The sequence below is a fragment of the Cornus florida genome, unplaced genomic scaffold, assembly GCF_030987335.1.
Source record: "Cornus florida cultivar Cherokee Brave unplaced genomic scaffold, ASM3098733v1 CherokeeBrave_3.0.0_Hap2_Chr04, whole genome shotgun sequence".
NCBI classification, from domain to species: Eukaryota; Viridiplantae; Streptophyta; class Magnoliopsida; order Cornales; family Cornaceae; genus Cornus; species Cornus florida.
Genome location: NW_026775574.1, coordinates 17,045,815 through 17,067,373, shown reverse-complemented (window position 1 = coordinate 17,067,373; position 21,559 = coordinate 17,045,815). Strand labels below are relative to the sequence as shown.

General features: G+C 35.9%; 1 protein-coding gene across 3 annotated transcripts; it reads right to left on the bottom strand.

Moving 5' to 3' along the window:
* Positions 1-12,353: 12,353 nt before the first annotated feature.
* On the bottom strand, positions 12,354-20,636 carry LOC132302885 (protein decapping 5-like). 3 transcript variants are annotated; one of them, XR_009480967.1, is made up of 10 exons: positions 20,572-20,636; positions 20,415-20,472; positions 20,295-20,327; positions 17,391-17,519; positions 17,130-17,325; positions 13,741-17,048; positions 13,290-13,355; positions 12,999-13,063; positions 12,808-12,906; positions 12,354-12,721 (listed from the first exon to the last, which is right to left on the bottom strand). XR_009480967.1 is itself a non-coding variant. In XM_059799875.1 (10 exons), the coding sequence occupies exons 6-10, from the start codon at positions 13,825-13,827 to the stop codon at positions 12,650-12,652; spliced, it is 378 nt and encodes a 125-aa protein (XP_059655858.1). In that variant the 5' UTR covers positions 13,828-13,841; positions 16,820-17,048; positions 17,130-17,325; positions 17,391-17,519; positions 20,295-20,327; positions 20,415-20,561; the 3' UTR covers positions 12,354-12,649. The 3 variants fall into 3 exon arrangements, 1 of the variants encoding a protein (XP_059655858.1); XR_009480968.1 differs by lacking the exon at positions 20,572-20,636 and having other exon boundaries at positions 13,741-16,329; positions 16,820-17,048; positions 20,415-20,561; XM_059799875.1 differs by lacking the exon at positions 20,572-20,636 and having other exon boundaries at positions 12,999-13,052; positions 13,741-13,841; positions 16,820-17,048; positions 20,415-20,561.
* Between the last annotated feature and the right edge of the window lie 923 nt (positions 20,637-21,559).

Below are 21,559 nucleotides of genomic sequence, written 5' to 3'. Positions count from 1 at the left end.
GTTCATTCATTGCATGATTCTTGTCATGAAGTTTTTATACAATGCAATTGAATGTTTTGACTCCAAAGTTTTAAAAAATTCCAATTTTGCCCCAAAAGTTTTGAGAAATTCTAAAGTTGACCAAAATGCCCTTGTTTGAGTTGAAGTTGTTCAATTTGATTGATTTCCATCCAACTACATGTTCTAAGTACTTTTGAACTTCTTGTTGATAAATTCTTGATTCTTGCCATGTTAGGGCACCAGTTGATGTCTTTTGACTTTCCCTATCATGATTTTGAACTTGTTTGAAAAATGTCTTAAATTGCCATTCCAAACCAAACTGTTTGATGTCATATGATTCATTTCTTGCTTCTTGACAAAGAAACTTGTCAATTGTGTACTTCGCAAATAATTGCAACTTGTTGCTTGTATATACACCATTTTGCACACACTTCTATCACATTGACAATTTTTTAGAGTTTCAGTGCATATTTTGGATATATCTTTTTGGAATTAATCTTTGAATAAGTTTGGGGGTGCGTGATGGATTTTTGAATTTTAAAATACATGATTTGGATATAATTCCTGTTCTTGGGCCTTAGAATCACTCTTTGAACTGAACTTGAATTTTCAAATGCATTTGACCTGAGTCTGAGGATATGTTTGTTTTATCTTGCCAACTATCTGTTTATATGCCATTTGTTTGATATCATGTACTTTTGATCCATTCTTGAAAGCCAAGAAAAGGCCTATGACCGAGGTTCTTTCCAGTCTAGATTTTGACTTCCGAATGGTAAGCTTCTTGTATTTTCAGCTTTTGATCATTCTCTGCTTTATTTATTGCTTCGAGGGAGTCATGAGTCATGAGTGATCATAGGACCTTGATTTTGTTGCATTACAATACAAGATATTTCTTTATCTGGAGTTGTTATTATTTGTGCATCATTCAGATATATGCCATACCATGTCCAGGATTCTTTCTTGATCTTGTTTGTCATAACATGCCTTGGATTGTAGTGTTTTGTAATCGTGTAATCCACTTAATCTTTATTACATGACATGCATGCTTCTTGAGTCCTAGGTTGACATTTGCCATGATTATATGCTCCATGTTATCCTGTTTACTCCATTTGATCTTAACTGTTGTGCTTGTAAACATTCTTGCTAGGAATTGATATGATGTCATCCTAGAGTCTACTTGTCATGTCATTGCAGTATCTACTTGAGTTTTAGGTTTGTGAATGCACGTTGCATCATTTATGCACGTCACAACCTATACTTGTCCTGTTGAACATCTTCTTGCTCAAATTGTTCTATATGTGACTTTTCTGCCCTCTATACCATCATTGCATATCTAAGTCTGCTTATTGTGCTTTGATTTTATCTTATCTAGTTGAAGCATGTTGAATGGTCATTTTGAAGCTTTCTTAATCATTTCTTGCAGAAGCATGATCCTACTTGTTTATTTTCTGTTTCTACTTGATTCAGGCATGCTTTGTGTTTTCTTAGTAGTTGTTTACCTTATCCTATACCTGTGCACTGATTTATACTTGTTACTTTTGCAGATGCAGTGTAAAAAGACTCTTGCTAAAAAAAGAGTACGGAGAGCTCCTCCATCTCCAATGGCTGAGTCTTTTTCTTTATCTTCTGCATCAGTCCAGTCTGAGCCATCTTTCATAGACGCTGATCATGCTATTGTTTGAGAGGTCCCCGTTGAGTTTTACGCCAGTAAGACGCGGGAGACCGAGTACAAATTTGAAACATATCTATTCTCTACCTTGGACCAGACCAAGTGGTCCTACAATGAGCTTGTGTGGCGGGGCATTGATGCCATTATGACACCAACAGACACAGTCGTCTATCCCCGGTTGGTTGCTCTGTTCTACCAGAACCTCCAAATGGATGAGGATGAATGACTTATTCTCCATACCACCATTGACGGCCAAGAGATCGGTATTTTTATTCCAGCCATAGCTACTGCCAGTCGATGCCCCCACACTTCTCCGTTGAATGATGATTCTCAGGAGCCTCTATACCCTACAGCTCTACCTTTTCCTACTAAGCTGACCTTGGTCACTACATTATCTCCACATGCTGTATTTGAGGGGCACACCTTTGTAGACCGGGTCGAGATTGATCCCAGTATTGGTTCTTTGACTCAGTATTGCACCTCATTGCATTCCCAATAGGCCATGGCACTCAGTGGCGAGAGGGGATCTTTTAGGCTTTATATTGTTTAGACCAGGGGTATTGGATTTCTATCCCTGCACTGATTTGGGAGCTCATGCACAAGTTCTAGAAGAACCTGCATCACACACACAGTACTATAATAGAGACTTGGCCCTTACCTTTTGGCCACTTGATTACTCAGCTGCTACTAGACCAGGGTTATTAGTTTGACCTCGAGAAGATTCCAGAGCCTGATGCAAACAGAGCAAAGAGAACAAATGATCAGGCGATGTGGACGAAGACTTTCAACTCTTGCCGTAAGAACAGGGCAAACAGGGATATAAAGAGACTACAAGCACAGTAGTAGAGAGCAGCAGCAGCGCAGGCAGCCGCAGCAGACGATGCTCCAGAGGATGATACAGCAGACAGATCTTCTCCCAGGTAGAGGCGTCGCATTACCACTGCAGCCTCTAGCACTCAGCCAGATGTCCCTTCTTCATCTCAGTAGACCGATCCATCTCATGTCCCTCCCATAAAGCCAATAGCGTAAATCGACACTCATTCCCGATATGCCAGCACTGATTCTGGCTACAGATCTAAGGTCACTCAGCTGCACACAAACTTCATTTCCTTTAGAGCTGATATGAATGGGTGGCATGAGGATGTCACGAGGCGGCACAATGATCTGGTGAGGCGACATGATGAGTTGGCGAGATGACATGATGAGTTGCTGAAGAGGTACGATGATTTGCGAGCAGACGTAGCTGCAATGAAAGGTGAGCTTGGCGCACTGCAGACTGACCTTACAGATTCTTTCATTCGCCACAGCACCAAGATATCTGCCATGCTCCAGCATATTGCGGACATGATTACTCTAGATCCTACTGTCTGATTCCACCATTTCCTCTCCTCATTATTTGATATTTACACTGTTATTGCTGCGATATTTTTGCACTATCTTGACACTTGCACTGAGTTTTGGATATTTTGGATATTTTGAGATATTATTTCTTATATTGCAATGATACACTGATTTATCGATATCTGATCGTGCATTTATTTTCTATATATGGATTTTTGGATTTTTGATATCAGTTTTAGATATTCTGAGCTTTACATTGCTAGATTCCATGTTTTTTACCCAATTCTCAGTTTCACCGCTCCTCTATATCATTGATGCATATGTTCAGACAGGTTTTTGGAATCTAAGTTTGGGGGTGCGCCTTCCAAATCTAAGCTTCCGTTGCTGAGTCCCTTTTGCTTCTCCCATTTGGTAAACTCTTTCCATTATCTGTTACTTCTTTGCACATTGAGGACAATGCACAGATTAAGTTTGGAGGTGTGTTAGCAAATTTTACATGTCGCACTTGTCGCACTTACTTTCATGTGGTATAATTTGAGAGTCCTGGGCTATGATTTTGATCTTCTGAGGACCATGATACTTAGAATTTAAAAATTGCTTAACTTAAGAGTCCAATACTCCTTGTATGCCTTATGGATGCTATTTAGGAGTAAATTTTTCGAAAGATTGATATCTTGCTTGCATTTGTGGTCCACATCGTCTTGATCTTGTGATTGTTTTGAGATTCACTCTAAAATTCTACACTAGCACAGGCGCACACTAGTATTCATTTGTAGGGTACATGCTTTGTTGATTATAGATTTGGTTATATCCCAATTGAGCTAGTAGTGCATTGAAAACTTTCATTTTGACAAAAGTGAATAACAATCCCTTTTCATTGAGTAGCCAGGATTCTAGCTTCATCAAGTATTAAATTTCTCGTACCGAAAAGTGGAGGCCCAAACTCTAGGTTAAAAAAAAAAAAAAAAAAAAAAAAAAAAAAAAAAAAAAAAGAATGAGTGAAAAGAATAAGCACACCTAATTGAATAAAGCTTTAATAAAAGGTCCATTCTTCATTTTGATAATCGGTACTAGATTTGTGTGCAAGTTTGAGGCCGGATGTGATTATTTCTTTAATTGGCTTAGATAGCAACATATTTGATGCCGGTTTACTTAAAAAGAATTCTAGAGTTGTTTTGATTTGCATGATCATTGTCTTGATGTGCAGAGGACCATATTTGTTTGCTTGGTATTGAAATTTTGGGAGATTGCTTGAAAATGATTAAAAAATTGCATACTTGAGGTAATTTTCTCCCAATACTTGTTTTGTATATTAGTTTCTCTCTTGTGAGAAAGAGCTCAATGTTTGTGGATATTATTTCTGGAAACCCTCACGAGACTTTAATCGTCCACTAGGGGTAACCTAAGGGTTTAAAAGGCTTGTTGCATCGCTAAATGCAATCGTATTCTCTACGAAAGTGGTGTTACCATTTTATTGCATTCTAGCCATAGTTACTTAGTTATTTATTTATCTTTTTTTCTTGTAATTCATTATTAGGGACTAGCAATATCTAATTTTGGGGGTGTAATAAGTGCTTAAATGTGACGCATTTTAGCACTTAAGTTAAGGTATTTTAGTCCATTCATCTATTTTATTTTCATGTCTTAAGTACTTATTTGTGTTTTGGCCTATTTCAGGTTAATAAAGTTCAATCAGGCTAAAAAGAGCCATTTTGCACCATTTTGGAGCTAAGGAGCAAAGTTGGAAAGAAGCCAAGGAAATGGTCTCTGAAGAACTTCGATCTATCGAAGGGAATCCCGATCGAACGAAGTTAAAGCGGTGCCAACTCAGCCAAAGTGGATAAAGCCAAAAGATATTTGGATGCCACGTCATCTTCGATCGATCAAAGATAAGTGTTTGATCGATCGAAGATCTTCAATCGATCGAACTGGCTGTTGGCGTGTGCTGTCTAATTCCCGAGCGCACCGAACTTCACCTAATTTGTATAGCTGTAAATTTCCTCCAATCATAGGCTGTATTTATAACTTGGTGGCTACTCAAAAGAGGAATGTAATGAATTAATTGAACATCGATGAATCTATCTTGTAATATTCATAGAGTAGATATTTTATTTTTCTCTCTAGAACTAGGGTTTTGGAAAGAAATCAAGGATGAAGATGATGATACCAACCTCCAAGCTAGCCATTGAGGGTTCCATGACCACTACAATGAGTGGCTAAATCTTTCACTTGGGGCTAGAGATAGCCCTTAAGTTTGCTTCCTAGACCTAGTCTTTTGTACATTTTTGGGGATTTTAGTTGTAATAAATATTTTTGACCTTGAATAAATATACATCTTATGGTTTCTACATGATTTGTATGGGTTAATGCTTTCAATTGATCATTTATTTCTATCCATATGTCTATGTATACTAGAATGGATGTTCATGTGTTTTTCTCTAGATTTAATGAAATTAATGCATGTCTATGTGTATTGATGTTGTTAATCTAGAGATGATCAAAGCATAATGCTTAATTGAATACTCTTGCGATTTATTTCATGGTTCACACTTGTTTCTTGATGGATTGTGCCACACCCTTAGTTTAATTAGTTTAATTTTCATGTCTCTAACCTAGATGTAGTGTAATTGTTTTAATTTCTTAGATAAGTGGACAATCCATTCTTGTTTCTTGATGTTCCATACTTATGAGTGCAAAGAGTGCATTTCTCTATAATATGGTGTGTGTTATAATTGTGGTTGAATTGAATGAGTTATGGTCTCTTTGATAGATTGTGCTACTCACTAGATTGACTAGACAATCTATACTTATTTGACATCCATGCTTAGTTTTTAATTAGTGACACACACAAACACACACATTTTACAACTTAAATGTCCCCATTAATTTACAATTGCTAGTGTTTGGTGAAGTAAAACTTAGTGGTGAACTCTAAGCCCCAAGACCTCTTTCTCATTTATTTTCCCTTTAATTTCTAAATTGATAATTGCATTATTTTTAATTGAACTTTAGTTTAATCAAATCCAATCTTTCCTTTGATCATTCGACTTACTACTCTATAATTGATTCCAAAGCACAACTCCTTTCCCTTGGGACGATCCCTACTCACTCTTACTATGTATTAGTTAAAAGTGGTAATGGTATTCTATAAATTTAAACTTGGCCACACTCTTATTCACACTCTTGTCGCCCGACACACCAGGTTGTTGGCCATAATTCACAAAACATAGTTTACCACGGATTCCAACTCCTAAGCCTGCACCCAAAAGGTCCATGCGACCTTATGTACCGAATCAAAAATATTTAGATCATATGTTGCTCATAGATGATGGTGAGCCTGAATGCTATGATAAAGCATGTTAGGTTGAAAATGCTAGCAAGTGAGAGCTTACAATGAAATATGAGATGAAGTCCCTTATCTCCAATAAAACATGGGAACTCACCAAGTTGCCCATGAGGAAGAAAGCTCTTCACAACAAATGAGTGTACAGGGTAAAAGAGGAACACGATGGTTCCAAGAAATACAAGGTGAGATTGATGGTCAAATGCTTTCAGTAAAAGCAAGGCATTGACTACACATATATTTTTTCCCTAGTTGTGAAACTAAGTACCATTTGCTCAGTTCTTAGCATAGTTACAGCAGAGGGGTTGCACCTTGAGCATTTAGATGTTAAAACTGTTTTCCTCCTTGGTAACCTAAAGAAGGAGATTTATATGCAACAACCGGAGGGTTTCTCAATCAAAGGGAAAAAGAAAGTAGTGTGCAAGTTGAAGAAAAACTTGTATGGTTTAAAGCAAGCCCAAGGCAGTGGTACAAGAAGTTTGATGGTTTTATGAAGCGCAACATAGCTATAACAAGTGCAACGCTGACCATTGCCTCTATTTCAAGAGTTTTAAGTCAAGTTTCATTATCCTTCTACTTTATGTTGATGACATGTTAGTGGCAGGTTCTGAATTTGAAGAAATCAGTAAATTGAAGAAGTAGTTGTCTAGTGAATTCGAGATGAAGGATCTTGGTGCAGCAAAGCAAATTCTTGGGATGAGGATTAACAGGGATAAGCAGAAAGGTACTTTATAGTTGTCTCAGGCTGAATACGTTGAACAGGTTCTGAAGAGGTTCAACATGAATAATGCTAAGGCGGTGAATACTCCCTTAGCTAATTACTTCCAATTATCTCAAGATCAGTGTCCGAAGACAGAGGATGAGAAAAACTTCATGGCTAAAATTCCATATGCATCAGCCATGGGAAGTTTGATGTATGCCATAGTGTGCACAAGACCAGACATTGTATATGCAGTGGGAGAAGTAAGCAGGTTTATAAAGGATCCGGGTAAGCTATACTTGGAAGCAGTAAAGTGGATATTAAGATATCTACGGGGTACCACAGACAAATGCCTATGTTTCAAAAGGGGCGAAGTGAAGCTACATTGTTATGTAAATTTAGACTTTGCTGGTAAGGTGGATCACAGAAGAAGTGTTATCGGGTATGTGTTCACACAATGGGTATAACTACAATTAGTTGGGTTTCGCAAATACAGAGGATTGTAACGTTATCTACTACAGAAGCAGAGTATGTGGCGACGATAGAAGCCAGTAAAGAGATGATTTGGTTACAAGGTTTGTTAACAGAGTTGTTATTCGAACAGGTGAAGAATGTTTTGCACAGTGATAGTCAGAGTGCGATACATCTGCCAAAGAATTCAGAATTTCATTCAAGGACCAAGCACATAGGACTTCGGTATCACTTCATCAAATCTTTGTTAGAAGATGGGGTGTTGACACTTGAGAAAATACTTGGCACTAAGAATCCGGCTGATATGTTAACCAAGACAGTGACCGTGGAAAAACTGAAATTGTGCGTAGCTTTAGTCAGTCTTCTAGCTTGAAAACAGAGAGAAGCGCACCAACATACATGGGACATGCATGAGAAGAAAATGGAATGGGTTTATAAGTGCTCAAGCTCCAAGTGGGAGATTGTTGTGGTTTTGTGGAATCTGATTAGGTGAAAGATTTTTAGGAAAATTTAATTATATGGAAACTTCAAGATTGCTGAATTTTGGGGAAAATTCAGTTTCCTAATCTGTTTTAACTTCCTTATTGGTTTTGGATTCTACAAAAGGAAATTTCTTGTAGGACAAATTATTTGGGGCTGTATATATCAACTCTAATCAGATCTTAGGGTGTGGTAAAAATAGAGAGAAGAAAAAAAAAAGGATCATCATATGTGTTGTGTGATTGATTAATATGTACCAATATAAGAGAAAGTAATTGAAAAAGATTAAGAGAAAATTTTCTATTGTAATTCATCATCTTCTTCATAGTGAATTTGTTCGGTGTGCTCCATGGATGTAACCCTAAGATTTTGGTGAACTATGTATATCTTGTATTCTTATGTGTGGTTTTTTTAATTCCTAACGATTGCTTGTTTATTCCTTGAACAACGTTGTTTGTTTTGTGTTTCCGCCACAACAACTGGTATCAAATCCGATTGATTGTGTCGAGCAACTCCAACAGAAACGTGGACCAAAACCAACTATCAATGCAAAAGCTCAAAATTATATTCATTTGCCAAATTCCTATAAGAGACTATATAATAAAATTTTATTTTTGAGATTTTAGTTTCTCAGAATCCGAAAATCCCATTTCTATTTCATTCCTTCAGAGCTTTTATTCCACTTACCTGTGAGATTAAAAATTGTGTCAAATGGACTTAGTCCAGAAACATCCCTAAAACGAATCAAAAGTTAAAAGTGTAGCCAGTTGACTTATTGGCTAGAGAACAAACGTGTTCTACCTCCATTAAAGGACAATTTTGCCCTTTATATTATAAGGGTGTAACATTCCCTTTTATCTTTTTCATTCCCTGTTGGTGTGATTTTGGAATTTGAACAACAATGACCCACCTTGATGCTCCATTAGTCACAAGCGTACGTGCAGCTATGAGTGGAATACCTTGGTTGCAGCAACAAACTCTTCAACTTTCTAGGTAAGGATGGCAACGGGGCAGGGCGGGGATTCCATTCCCCATCCCCATACCCGGCCAAAATTTTTACCCCCATCCCCGCCCCCATCCCAGTTAAAAATTTCAATCCCACCCCCATCCCCGCCCATGTCCCCGCCACCATCATCCCCACCCCTGTCTCCGTCACGCCCCGCCCCCGATTAAGTTTTCCAGCTTCTCAATATCACACATATACAGGAAAGAAAAAATCACAGTTGCAATTGTTAAAAATAAAAATAAATAAATAAAATAAAATGAAAAATTATCAGTTCCAATTGTAAAAATAAATAAATAAATATCACAATTCAATCAAAAACAAAATGGTTTGATCTATTTTATATATATATATACACACACAGACAGGTTGAACAAGAATTTCTTCAACCACTTTCCAAAAAAAAAAAAAAAAATAGATTTGTGTCTCAGTGTGTGTGTGTGTGTGTGTGTATATAATAGATCAAATCAAAACAAGAACAAGAACAAGAATTTCTTCAATAAAAAAGAAGACATGCTTATCCTCAGTGAGATCTGGATTACAGAAAGACCCTAAAGCAAAATCAATATATACATATACATATATATATATATACACACACTTGCATATGCAGATGAACAAACTTAGATATGGAATCAGATGGGGAAGAACCGACGCCGGTGAGGGGGAAGACATGATGTCGGAGACAGATTGGGAAGGAAACGGAAGAACCGATGTTGTCGATTCTTAGGAGAAGAACGAGAGAAGACAGTAAAGGAAAGAGGAGGCCGCTGCTTGGGTTATTAGGACAAGGTTTCAGGGTTTCAACATTTTATGGTATATATATAGTATAGGCTAATTTGATAATTATAATAACATGGGTAAGGGTATTTTAGTAACTTTACACTTAATCGAGGCGGGGCGGAATGAGTTTACCCCATCCCTGGCCCGGTGGGGATTCATACTTTGTCCCCATCCCCATCCCTGTTGAGTTAAAAGGATCCCCATCCCCGCTATAAACGGGGCGGGGCGGGGCGGGGATGGGGATTTTGCCATCCCTATTTCTAAACAGCAGCTTTTTGATTCTCTTTTTTCCAACAATACAGTTTGCTTAAAACTCATAGAATCTATCTGGGGAATAAATTCTCGCTTTTGACAAGGCCCCTTCCTCCCTTCAAAAAAAAAAAATCCAAAAATAAGTTTTCTCCGTTGAACAAATAATTATCTTTTTAGACATGATCCCAAAAAAAAAAAAAAAAAAAAAAAAAAATCAAGGTACTAAACAAAATAAATAAGATAAACAAAAATGAAAATTTTAGTATAAAGAATAGCTATTGTATTTTAAAATAAGAGGTGTTAGATTAATGAGTTATGGATATTTTTGTCGTTTTAATTAGAGTGAAAAAATAATAAGATAAGTGGAGTACAAATGTAGAAAAGTAAAATGTTACTATAAACTTCGTAAATAAAATAACCACCTTGAGGATGGAACCAGCATGAGCCTAGGGGGGACAGGTGCCCCCCCTCATGACCATGCTGGCATTAGATTTTTTTAGTTTTATCCATATAGTTTAATAAATTATACAAAATGCCCCTCTGAAATATCTTTTTTCAACGCTGCCCCCTCAGCCATGATACCCTATTAAATTGTTTTTACATTTTAGGCATACAATTTATTAAATTATTCGAAATGACCCTATAAAATTACTATTTTTTCAAAAAAATCCTTCTTATTCTTTGTTTTTTTTTTTTTTCACTTCTTACTCTTCTTTTTCATTTTTTTTTTTTTTTAATTCTATTGAAAGAGAATTGCATTTCCTTTCTTCAAACAAATCTATTTTTTTTTTTTTTCTTTCAAAGTTTTTCCATATTTTTTCTTTTACTAAACTTTTTTATTTTATCATATGGTACTGTACCCCCCTGAATCAAAATTTTGACTCCGTCTCTGATCACCTTAATTCTTTTATCTCTTCGCTTGCATGTTATGGCCTTTGCATACTTGCTACACTCATGATTTTTAAAATTACGATTACAAGGTGGTGCCCTAAAAAATACCAACTTCTTTTTCCAAGCCACCTGGGACATCACTTTATCATTGATATTTTCATAAATAGCATCTATTATAGAGAAATTTATTATTTATGTTATTCCGTGGCGCTCTCAGATCAATGATTGAAGGTACAAACTGAGATGAGAATCAAGAAGATAGTTTTCTTCTATTTTGTATTTTCTGCTTGTCTTTTTTATTTTTAACCTATGCAGTTCCAGAGTCACACTAAAATCATCTGTACTCTATCTTCTTTTTTAATTTAATTAATCTAACAAATATAAAATAAAATAAATAAAATAAAAAATAAAAAACCTAGATTTGTTCAACTTTCCAAGATGCAATACATTTATTGATTTTTTTTATTACTTTTTTCTCCACAAAAAGCTACTGCTTTTAGAATTTTACTGTCTATCTAAGAATTAACAACATATACAGTAAATTGGTTTGACTCCCATAGCTAATCATGAATTAATGCTAAATTTTGACAACCATTATTTTATGAACAAAACATTTCTTTCACAGGTCCTCATTCAGCATTTCTAGTTGTGAATTTTTCTAAACCAGTGCTGTTTTCACACTACTTCAAGTACGTCTACTTTCACACTCCACGTGCGGCCTCACTCTCATTCTACATTGTATGGTTCAAATTTTGCCGCTTTCACGCTTTCGTTCTCGCAGTTATTCTTGCTCCCGCTTTATGTGACTTAGGTATTGACTACCAAATGTATAAAATTTCCACAAACTATGCCTCACAAAAAGGTTAGAAAAAGGAGTGTAGCTTTGGTGATTTAAAAGAAGGCATAAATCAAATTTCCTTTGCCAGAATGCCTTCATAACCAAGCAATACAATTGCACCCACGTTGTCCTAGGGAGCCCGACTTCAAACTTTCGCATCCCTTAACTTTTAATCTAATAAATAAATACACAAAACCTTTGATTTTGCGACACTTTTGGAAAATAAGGTCGTGGGCTTCTTCAATTTCTTGCTTTCTGTGAAGCAATTGTACAAGCTAATTAAGGTTTATCACAGTGGAACTAAATACTACAATTTAAAAATTCTTCCAAAACCCTCAAATTTTCAACAGTACCTATCGTATAGCAAGTCCAATACCAATTATTAAATGGGGAAATTCATTATTCCCGAAATCTCTTGTTTTGCTTCCCAAACGTGCAACCTAAGTAAAAAACATGGGTCAAGCTCTTGAAACCCAAGTATCCGTACATCTTTCTATGTGAACATTTAACCCCTTTAAATCGATTGTGTACACTGTACAAACCCAACTTAGCAAATCCCAAATGGTTTATCATGCGGTGTCAAGACCAAACACAATCCATATACGTTAACAGAATGAAAATGTAACTTTGTACAAACATGCCTGGGATCAAAGGCCTTTAATTCTGGAATACAATCTCCACCCCAATTTAAACAACTCAAGTCACATTTCTTATCAAATAAGCCTCGTTTTGGGAAAGAGATTGAAGGAATTCAAAAACAATTTAAGAGTATATTTCTGGTTGATACTTGAGCTATAGTTTCTATCCAAACATTTACGATTTTTTACACTTCACGATTCCACCCAGAGTGACCATACCCTCTTCCACAATACAGTCCACTAGAACGGCCACCACCATCTACGCCCACGTCCACCTTGACTGCCTTGATACCTCAAAAACCCGCCAAAACTCTGCATCCGTTGAACAAGTACATATGTTCGGATGAATATGAAAAATATAATACATAAAGAAAGCACATAACCAAAATAATACTTACCTGTGTGTCTATCTTTATTTGTGCAGCAGAGGACCTAGTCCTTCCACCAAGTGCATTGGAAGGTAAAGAATCGAACAAGTCATCCTTGTTGCAAACGAACTGTTGAACACAGGACAATAAAACACGTTGGACATGAGATGGTAAATTTGACATTTTAACGTCATGGAGATCACAATTTAGCTCCACCTCACCTTGATCCCAAAGTTCGAAGATTCGGTATCAACTTCATCACTGACCATTTCAGGCTGCGAAAAAACTAAAATCCTTGGGTGAGCATTACTATAATATATCCCTTTATTAACTCAAAACCTAATCTAAATTTCAGAGTAACTAAAGGCTAACTAGGATAAAAGAAACATAAGTATTGCCAACACCTATTGTCAATTTAAAGGAAATTGAATAAAAGTATCAGATTTTCAAATTGGTTAAAAGCCATAAATCTGTAGTTTAATTTAATAAAATAAAAATAAAAAACAAATTACCCCAGTTCCTCTTCCCCTTTCACGCCCTCTGAAGCCATGGCGAGATTGAAACAGAGATCCAGTCAACTAAAAGGGAAAAAAAGGAAGATATGAACACCAAAGCAACAGAGATTTTAGATTCTGATCTCATGGAATAATAGGGGTGAAAAAAACTTAAAACAACAGCCAACAGATACACATAAGGCATAGGAAAGACTGTTTTGACCCCTATCATTCCATAGGAGTTCTTATATAAGTACAAAATTTCACAGCAAAGCAATCGTAAGGCACAATGATTCAAAAACATGATCCAGGAAGTAAAGCACCATCCTTGGTTTATTCGGACAGTTAATAATGTCAGGAAGGCCCGACAACTCAAAGACCAGTGACGGTCACAGTTTCAGAAACTAGTAAGATAAGATAATTCAACAACAGAAATCAATTAAATTGAAGGTAAGAAAAAGAGAATCACCTTGATGTCACTTTCCGGGAATAGTATGTATTCAAAACCCTTGTCATTAGAAGGGACTTGTGAAACTTCTTTCTTACGTTCTTCCATTCCAAATGATCTTACTGTCAGGACATAGACAAATATAACATGGAAACGATAAATATGTTCTAAGCAAACTACAAAAAGAGTCCGGCCAATAATGTTGTGTGAACTGCACTTACTTATCAAAAAAAAAAATGTTGTGTGAACTGCACTAATGCTAATTTCTATGTATCGTGTATGCTATTCAACATGCAGAATGAAAGCTTTCCAGTCTGCTGTGTTTTTTTCTTTTTCTTTACTCCTCTTTTTTCAAAGAATAATGGATTAAGAAGATTAATTTACAATACCAAGATATTTTTCCATGCATTTTGTGACCATTGCACAAAGACAAGACTGTAAGATATTGCACAATGTGATTTCCTAGATCATATGTTGTCCCAGGGCATGTTATTATGGCTAATATTGATCCTCTACTCAAACAAGTTTTAACCAAGAGTGAAAAAATGACGCCAGTGTTAGGGATTGCAATACACAGAGTATGTAGAAAGGAAAATGAGCCAGCAGAGCGTATATTGATAAGATGTCCAGTAAAACTTCCGTAGAAGCTTTCCTCATTAAGGTTAGAAGTTACTAAGATGGATGGCATATCTGGATGGATTGGTGGAGGCAACTCAGATAAAAAAAAAATGGGAAGGAGAGAACAGAAAAGAAAATTGTTGGTGGCTATCTGCATCGCTGATGGCAATTTTGGAAGGCTAAAATGATGTGGTGTATAGTGGAAAGAGGTGGAAGAGAAATCAGAACAAAGACAATAGTTTAGTTTATGAACATCCAGATAAAATTGAGGAGTTGAAAACTAGTTTTACTAGAAAAAAATGGAAACATCCAGCTTGCGGATGAAAAAGAAGATAAATGTTGATGCAGCATATTGTCAAATGACAAAAGTGGGAGGGGGAGGTATCATTGTGAGAAATGCAAATAGATGTGGTAAAAGAGTGTTTGTGAGGTGGTTCCAACATGTAGCTGATGCTTGAATGGCAAAGTGATTGATTGATTACATGCAATTCACGCAATCAGTGAGAGTTTCACAAAGAACGATTGTTTAAGATATTGCACAAGGTCATTCCCTAAATAAAAAATACACTCAGCATATGTTACTTGTTAAAATTGATCCTCTACTCAAAATAAGTTTATATCAACAGTGAAACATTATGAATTTAAAATAGAGGGGGATACCAGAAAAAGCAATTTGCAGAGCATGTGTATAAGGAAGGACAATTAGATAGTAGAGCATTTGCTTTAGAGATACAATATTGCTGAATTTTTATGGAAGATTTTTCCATAGTGATTAGCAGTGAGAGGAAAGGCAAGTCTGGATGGATTGGTTGAGGCACTCTGAAAAACAAGAAATGGAAAGAGAGGACAACAAAGGAAAATTGTTCAGGTTTTTCTACACATCAGTGCTGGTATTTGTGGAAAACTCAATATAATATGGTGGATGATGTGAAAAGGTGAAGGAAAAGCACAACCAAGGCAATAGATCAGTCGTTGAACATTTAGGGAAGTTTGAAGAGTTCAAAACTAGTGTCACTGGACAGGAAGATATGACAAATCGTTGGCAAAATTGAAACATTCAGATCACAAATAGATAAAGATAAATGTTGATGCACCATATTGTTAAAAGACAAGAGGGAGGAGGTATCATTATATAGATGTAAATGGATGTATTAAAAGAGCTGCTGCGAGGTGGCTCAAATGTGTAGCAGACCCTCAAATGGCAGAATCATTAACTTTTAGAGTAGCAGTTCAAATGGCAGCTAAATGGTGGTTCAGTAATGCAGTTTTTGCTTTGGCAATTCTGAAGGCAGTACAAGGAGAATCAAGTGCTCATGTGCTTTGGAGACAAAGAATTCGAGATATTTGATCCGTATTACATCAACAAGAAAATAAACCAATTTTAAAGGACAAGTATATTCGAGCAAATTTGAACCTGGAAAAAATGAGGCTTCAGTAGGCAAAGAAGCATGAAAAAAATTATTCTTGGGCACATGATGAAGACCATTTGGAGGGGCATAGAATCCTTGCCAATACATTGGTTTAGCAACCCCACCATCATTTGCACTTGGAGGACAAGGAATGGGGCTTGTATAAGGTGTAGATAGTGGCAGAAAATGTTCTGGAAATTTTGAAGCTCGAGTTGGCAAAGAAGCATGAAAAAACCTGTGTGTGGAACTGATAAAAACCATTTGGAGGGCCTTGCCAACGATACATTGGCAGATCAGACTTACTGCCATTTGCACTTGGAGGAGAAGGAATGGAGGTTCTATAATGTGTAGACAGAGGCGAATAATGTTTGGGCATATGTGAACCTGGAAATTTTGAAGCTCCAGCATGAAAAAATCCATACTTGGGGAACTGATGAAAGCCATTTGGAGAGTCATAGAATCCTTGCCCATATGCTGGCATATCAAACCCGCTATCATTTGCACTTGAAGAAAGAATGGGTCGTTTGTATGGTGTGAATAGAGGCGAATGCAAGCCACTTGACCCAAGTCTAGGTTGTCCCAACTGTAAAAATCGAAGCATATAAAATATATATGAACTCATATAGAAATAGCATTAAAAAATTCCCAGCAAAGCAGATTACGAGGCACAATGATTAAAAAAAAAAAAAAGAAGAAAGATCAGCATATACTAAATCAAGGAATTAAAGCACCCTCCTTGGTTTATTTGGCCTGCTAATAATTTCAGGTTGAGTGCCTGAAATCCTGATTTATCCGATCACTCAGTTTGATGCATATATTCAAATAAAAGGCTCAAAGACCACTTGATTCTCTACTTGACATGACTGTCGCAGTTTCAGGAACTAGTAAAATATTGATCTAAAGACAATTTGAGATAATCAATTGAGTGAAGGTGCAGCATTGCAGCAAATTGACAGAGTTCCCATAAGACAATCAACAACCTTGCACATTGAGGAGTCACAAGGAGTAATCCAAATGTGTAGAAAGGAAAGAGAAGAAAAAAAAAAAAAAAAAAAAAAAATTTATGTTTATACCTGCTTTGAATAGAATAATTCCATACTGGTTCTGAATTCTTTCATTAGATTAATCATTGCAACTTGATTTGACACATAGAGCCTGCCCCTCTCTTCATTTTCTTGATTTCGCTTTATTTTTATGGTCTTGTTCTTTGTTCTTGATGAACATGATACCCAAAGACCATCAAAGTTAGCACAGGACCTATAACATGCTTAAGCTGCAGACCCCTTGCCCCTGATGTAAACCCTAAAAAATAAATAGATAAGATATATAAAAACAGTTCAAACAAACAGATAGAAATAAAAAGAAATAATAAAAAAAACTTACAGTTGATGGCTGGGCCAGATTTCCGGCAAATCAGTCTTCCAGCATAATAACCGACCAGAGAACATGGCAAAAGTAGGCTGGCCAGACCCACTAGATCATGCACAGTGGATTCATCCTTCTCCACATGAGTGGAGTAAATCTCCACTTCATTCCCAAAGGAGATTGGCGGAAGTCTCCCTTGGGGATTGTACAAGATCTGTAAAATATATATACATTATACACTGAATTAAAAGAACGAAAAAGGAGGGGGTAAAAATTTACCTTCTTAAGTACACTTGAATTGTATTCAACGTGAACTCTTTCAGAAAATTTCTCATCTGTGCGGCAATGGGAATCTTGAAAACCAGCTGCCCTTAGTAGAGGACTAATAGATTTGGTAATCTGCCACATCTAAAAATAAATAAATAATTTCTCTATCAGTAAATAGGGTTGCAATTTACATTTTCTACTAATAATCCTAATCAAGGATAACCATAAGAAATAAAAAATAAAATATTAAAAACAACAATGTAGCAATACTTATATTAGTTAAACAAATTTAGAATTATTTGTTCAATTTTTCCCATGTAGCCCACTACATTTTTTAACAACTTATCCATTAACATCACTGTCAGATTATATCCCTCCAGAATCATCTTTCTGTGCCATTGCATATATATATATACACATACTATTTGAATAATTGCACAGAAGTCAGAACAGAAGCATAGCATATTCCTCCAGATGGGCATATAAAAAAATTCATACATTTTGAAATTGAGCATACAAGTACATTTTTGAATGATAAAATACTTAAAATACTCTTAAGACAAAGTAAAAAAAATTTACAAAAGTAAAAAAAAAAAATCTCTACCAAGCAAGTACTGTTTTCTTTATTGTGGATCTCATTCTCTCTAATCGATTTAAATCATAGCGCCAAGGAGCTTGTATTTGGAAAAAGTGTCGTTGGTTTTGGGAAGAGATTTGGGTTTGAATACTTCGTTGACAAATCTAATCATGCTTGGCCATGAAAAACATTCCTAATTTTCAGTATGACAGATGATATATGACAGTCTTGACAGAGAGTACAATATTTGTTGACACTTTAAAAGACTTGTCAGCAAAAAAATAAAAAATAAAAAATAAAATTGATTTGCTTATAAAATTTGATGAACATAAAATGATAATTTATAGTGACTTTCATGATAAATGATAGTGAAAAAATCTCTTTTATTTTAATTCAAAATTATTATTGACCTTTTTCTTTCTTTTACAAACAGATTTAATGATTATTTGATTGGATTGTATTGTATTGCCGGTATATATTGTTTTTTTTTTCTTTTCCTCTATTTAGATAATCTATTTTAATTTAGTCTCTTCAAAAAAACCCCACTTTTGTTCCAAAACCCCAAACGCCCTTCTTCCATTTCATTTGCTCTTCTCCTCCTCACACACGCACACAACCCTAAAGATGTCAGACATTCCAGTGGAAGTTATCGCCGACATACTCTCACGATTACCGGTGAAATCCCTTCTGCAGTTCAGATGCGTATTGAAATCATGGTGTGCTCTGATCGACAGCCCACATTTCGTCAAATCGCATCTCAATCGATCGATCAAAACCAACAGGTCCAACACTAATCGCAGCTTCATCTTTAGAATTGAAAACCTTTACTCCATAGACTTGGATTCTCTCGATCATGCTGTACAGCTTGACAATCCTATCAAGAATGAAGAAGAAACTGAGCTGCTGGTTTCTTTCGATGGCTTGGTTCTTTTGTGCAACCCTTTCCACAGCGAAGTCATACTATGGAAACCTTCCACTCGAAAACACCGGAAGCTACCGGTCTCACAGGTTGAGTTCCCATCTGGATGTCCTTATCAATTTAACTGCTTTGGGGTTAGGGTATGATTCTGTCAGTGATGACTACAAGTTGGTGAGGATGGTACAGTTTGTTGGCAAAGATGACGATTCATTTCAATCTGAAGTTAAGGTTTATAGTCTAAAATCAAATACATGGCAAAGGGTTCGAGATTTCCCTTATCACCTTCTACACAGGGTTTTGCCTGGTATCACCATTAATGGGGCTCCGCACTGGGTTGCGACTCCAAAACCCAACTCGGATACGGCCAGTTTGATAGCTTCTTTTGATCTTGGGGTTGAGGAATACAGGTTGGTTCCAAAACCTGATTGTTTGGATGAGGATATTGTTCCTTTATTTGTTGTTGCATTAGGAGATTGCCTTTGTATTGTTTGTAAATATCCTGGAGGCCGAGTTGAAAAATGGATGATGAAGGAGTATGGAGTAAAGGAGTCTTGGACTAAATTGTTTTCTATTGCTCAACCAAGTATGTTTGGGTCATTTCATTTTGTGAGGCCTTTGGCCTATTCAAAGAGCGGTGGGGAAGTACTTTTGGAACTTGACAGTGCAAGGCTTTTCTGGTATGACTTGAGAAGGAAAAGAGTAAAACATATTCCAATTCGTGGTTTAGAGGGTTTTGTAGAAGGTAATATTTGTGTTGAAAGCCTTGTACCAGTTGATGGTGATGGTGGTGGAAAGGATGGTGAGAAGCAGCAACCACAAAAGAAGATGATCAATCCAAACAATAAAAAGAAGAAGTAAGTCATTGTGTTCTTATTGTACTGCCTAATTTATTTATTGTTTTTATAGACATTTTGATCCTTCAAATGAATTGGCAAATATATTTCTTGAAATAAGTGTTGTTTTCTTTAATGTTGTTTGTTTAGAGTGCTGTTGTGTTTAATCTAGTTACATTGCAACCGCTGAGGTCAGTATTAAGTTCTCACCTTCTAACTCTATACATTTACCAGTGGAAAAAAACTTATGATGAGGACACTCTCACGGGAGTCCTCATCCTCATTCATTGGATTGAGTTTGTATTGATGCCACACACTTGATCCAATCAATGTGGACATGACTGGTGTGTTCATGATGAGAGCACTATCATTATAGACTTCTCTATTTCATTAGGCAGTACAATAACAAAACACACATTTCAACAATATTCAAATAAAAAACTAAAAATATATGAGAATAATATATATATAATAAGAATAAAGAACCTGGTTGTCAAGAAAAAACAACGAAACTATCCTCATAAAAGAATTAAAATTAAAAACATAAAATCAAATACGGTAATAAAAATGTCAGATCGATCACTTACTGTATTTAGATTTTAGCAGATGCGATCCAAAAGCTGGAATAAAACAACACAATTAGGTTACAGAAAAAACTACGAACACAATTATAAAAATGTACGAACAACAGTTGTTTTTCTGAGTACCGATCGAGTTTGAGTTATTTTGGGCGCTAGAGGAGAGCGGAGAGAGGAGATCCGAAATCTGAAATAAAACCACACATTAGGTTACAGAAAAAACTACGAACACTATTAGGGTTATAAAATCATGTATGAACAAAATTTGAGTTTAGGTTAAATTTACTAATGGAGTTTTGAGTTGATTTTGGGCTGATTTTGGGCGCTAGAGGAGAGCGGAGGAGGGGGGAGAGAGCGCGAAATGGTTGATATTTTGTTCGATTAATCGATTATAGAGTCGGTAGCTTGGGCCTGGGCCAATCATCTGGGGAACGTGTCATTGGGCTTTCCTTTCGGTCCAAGCTTGGGTCATTTTGATTTGTAAACAAATAAAAAATGATCTGATAAATTTTTTTTTTTGCAAAGATAAAAAGTTTAAAGTACCTCCAAATAACTTTTAAACTTTAATGTGTTAAAAGGGCACGAAACGCCACTGATAGAGATTTTGTACATAATGGTCCCTTAGTTTTTAATTTGTTCGGTGTCAAACCCTACTTTTGCTAAAAGGTAACAAACACGTATTCAAGCCATATTTTGGTGAAATTTCGTTTGTTTCGACGTAAAATATTTTTTTTTTAATTTTTTTTTTTCATATAAAATATTGTTTTATTTTTATTTTTATTTTTCAGTATTTAACAAATTTATTTTTCGGTTTTTGACAAATGTCTAGATTGAGATTGAAGTCGAGGTCGACGTCAAGGTCGAGGTTGAGTCCATCGGATAGGATGTATAAAATAACTTGTCAAAATTTGATCAATAAGTTATTTTTGTTAAGTTTAATATATTTTTTCTTCGTAAATATTTTATGACAACCAAACATCAGAAAACACATAAAGTATTTTTCAAAAATTAGTTTACACTCAAACAAACGGAGCTAAAGTAAATTATTATTTCGTTTTTTCCCATTTAACATGCTAGAAATGTCCACTTGCAAGTGTTATATTAATTTTCAAATTTTAACCTCTCACCCCTCTCCTTCTATCTCTATTTTCATCCTCTCACAGAATCTGTCTCCCTCTAATAGTGTTCTAATAGAAGTGAACAGGTTCAAGTTATTTGAAACTTATTCAACAATTTCTTGGACCAGTAGGACGTGATTGTAACCCAAATTAAAC

Excerpts from the sequence above, each read along its gene's own strand:
- LOC132302885 (XM_059799875.1), bottom strand. The coding sequence starts at position 13,827 with ATGGAAGAACGTAAGAAAGAAGTTTCACAAGTCCCTTCTAATGACAAG. Across the intron at positions 13,053-13,289 it reads AAAGGGGAAGAGGAACTGGG|CCTGAAATGGTCAGTGATGA; the intron begins GTAATTTGTTTT and ends GTTTTTTCGCAG. Across the intron at positions 12,907-12,998 it reads CTTCGAACTTTGGGATCAAG|TTCGTTTGCAACAAGGATGA; the intron begins GTGAGGTGGAGC and ends TGTGTTCAACAG.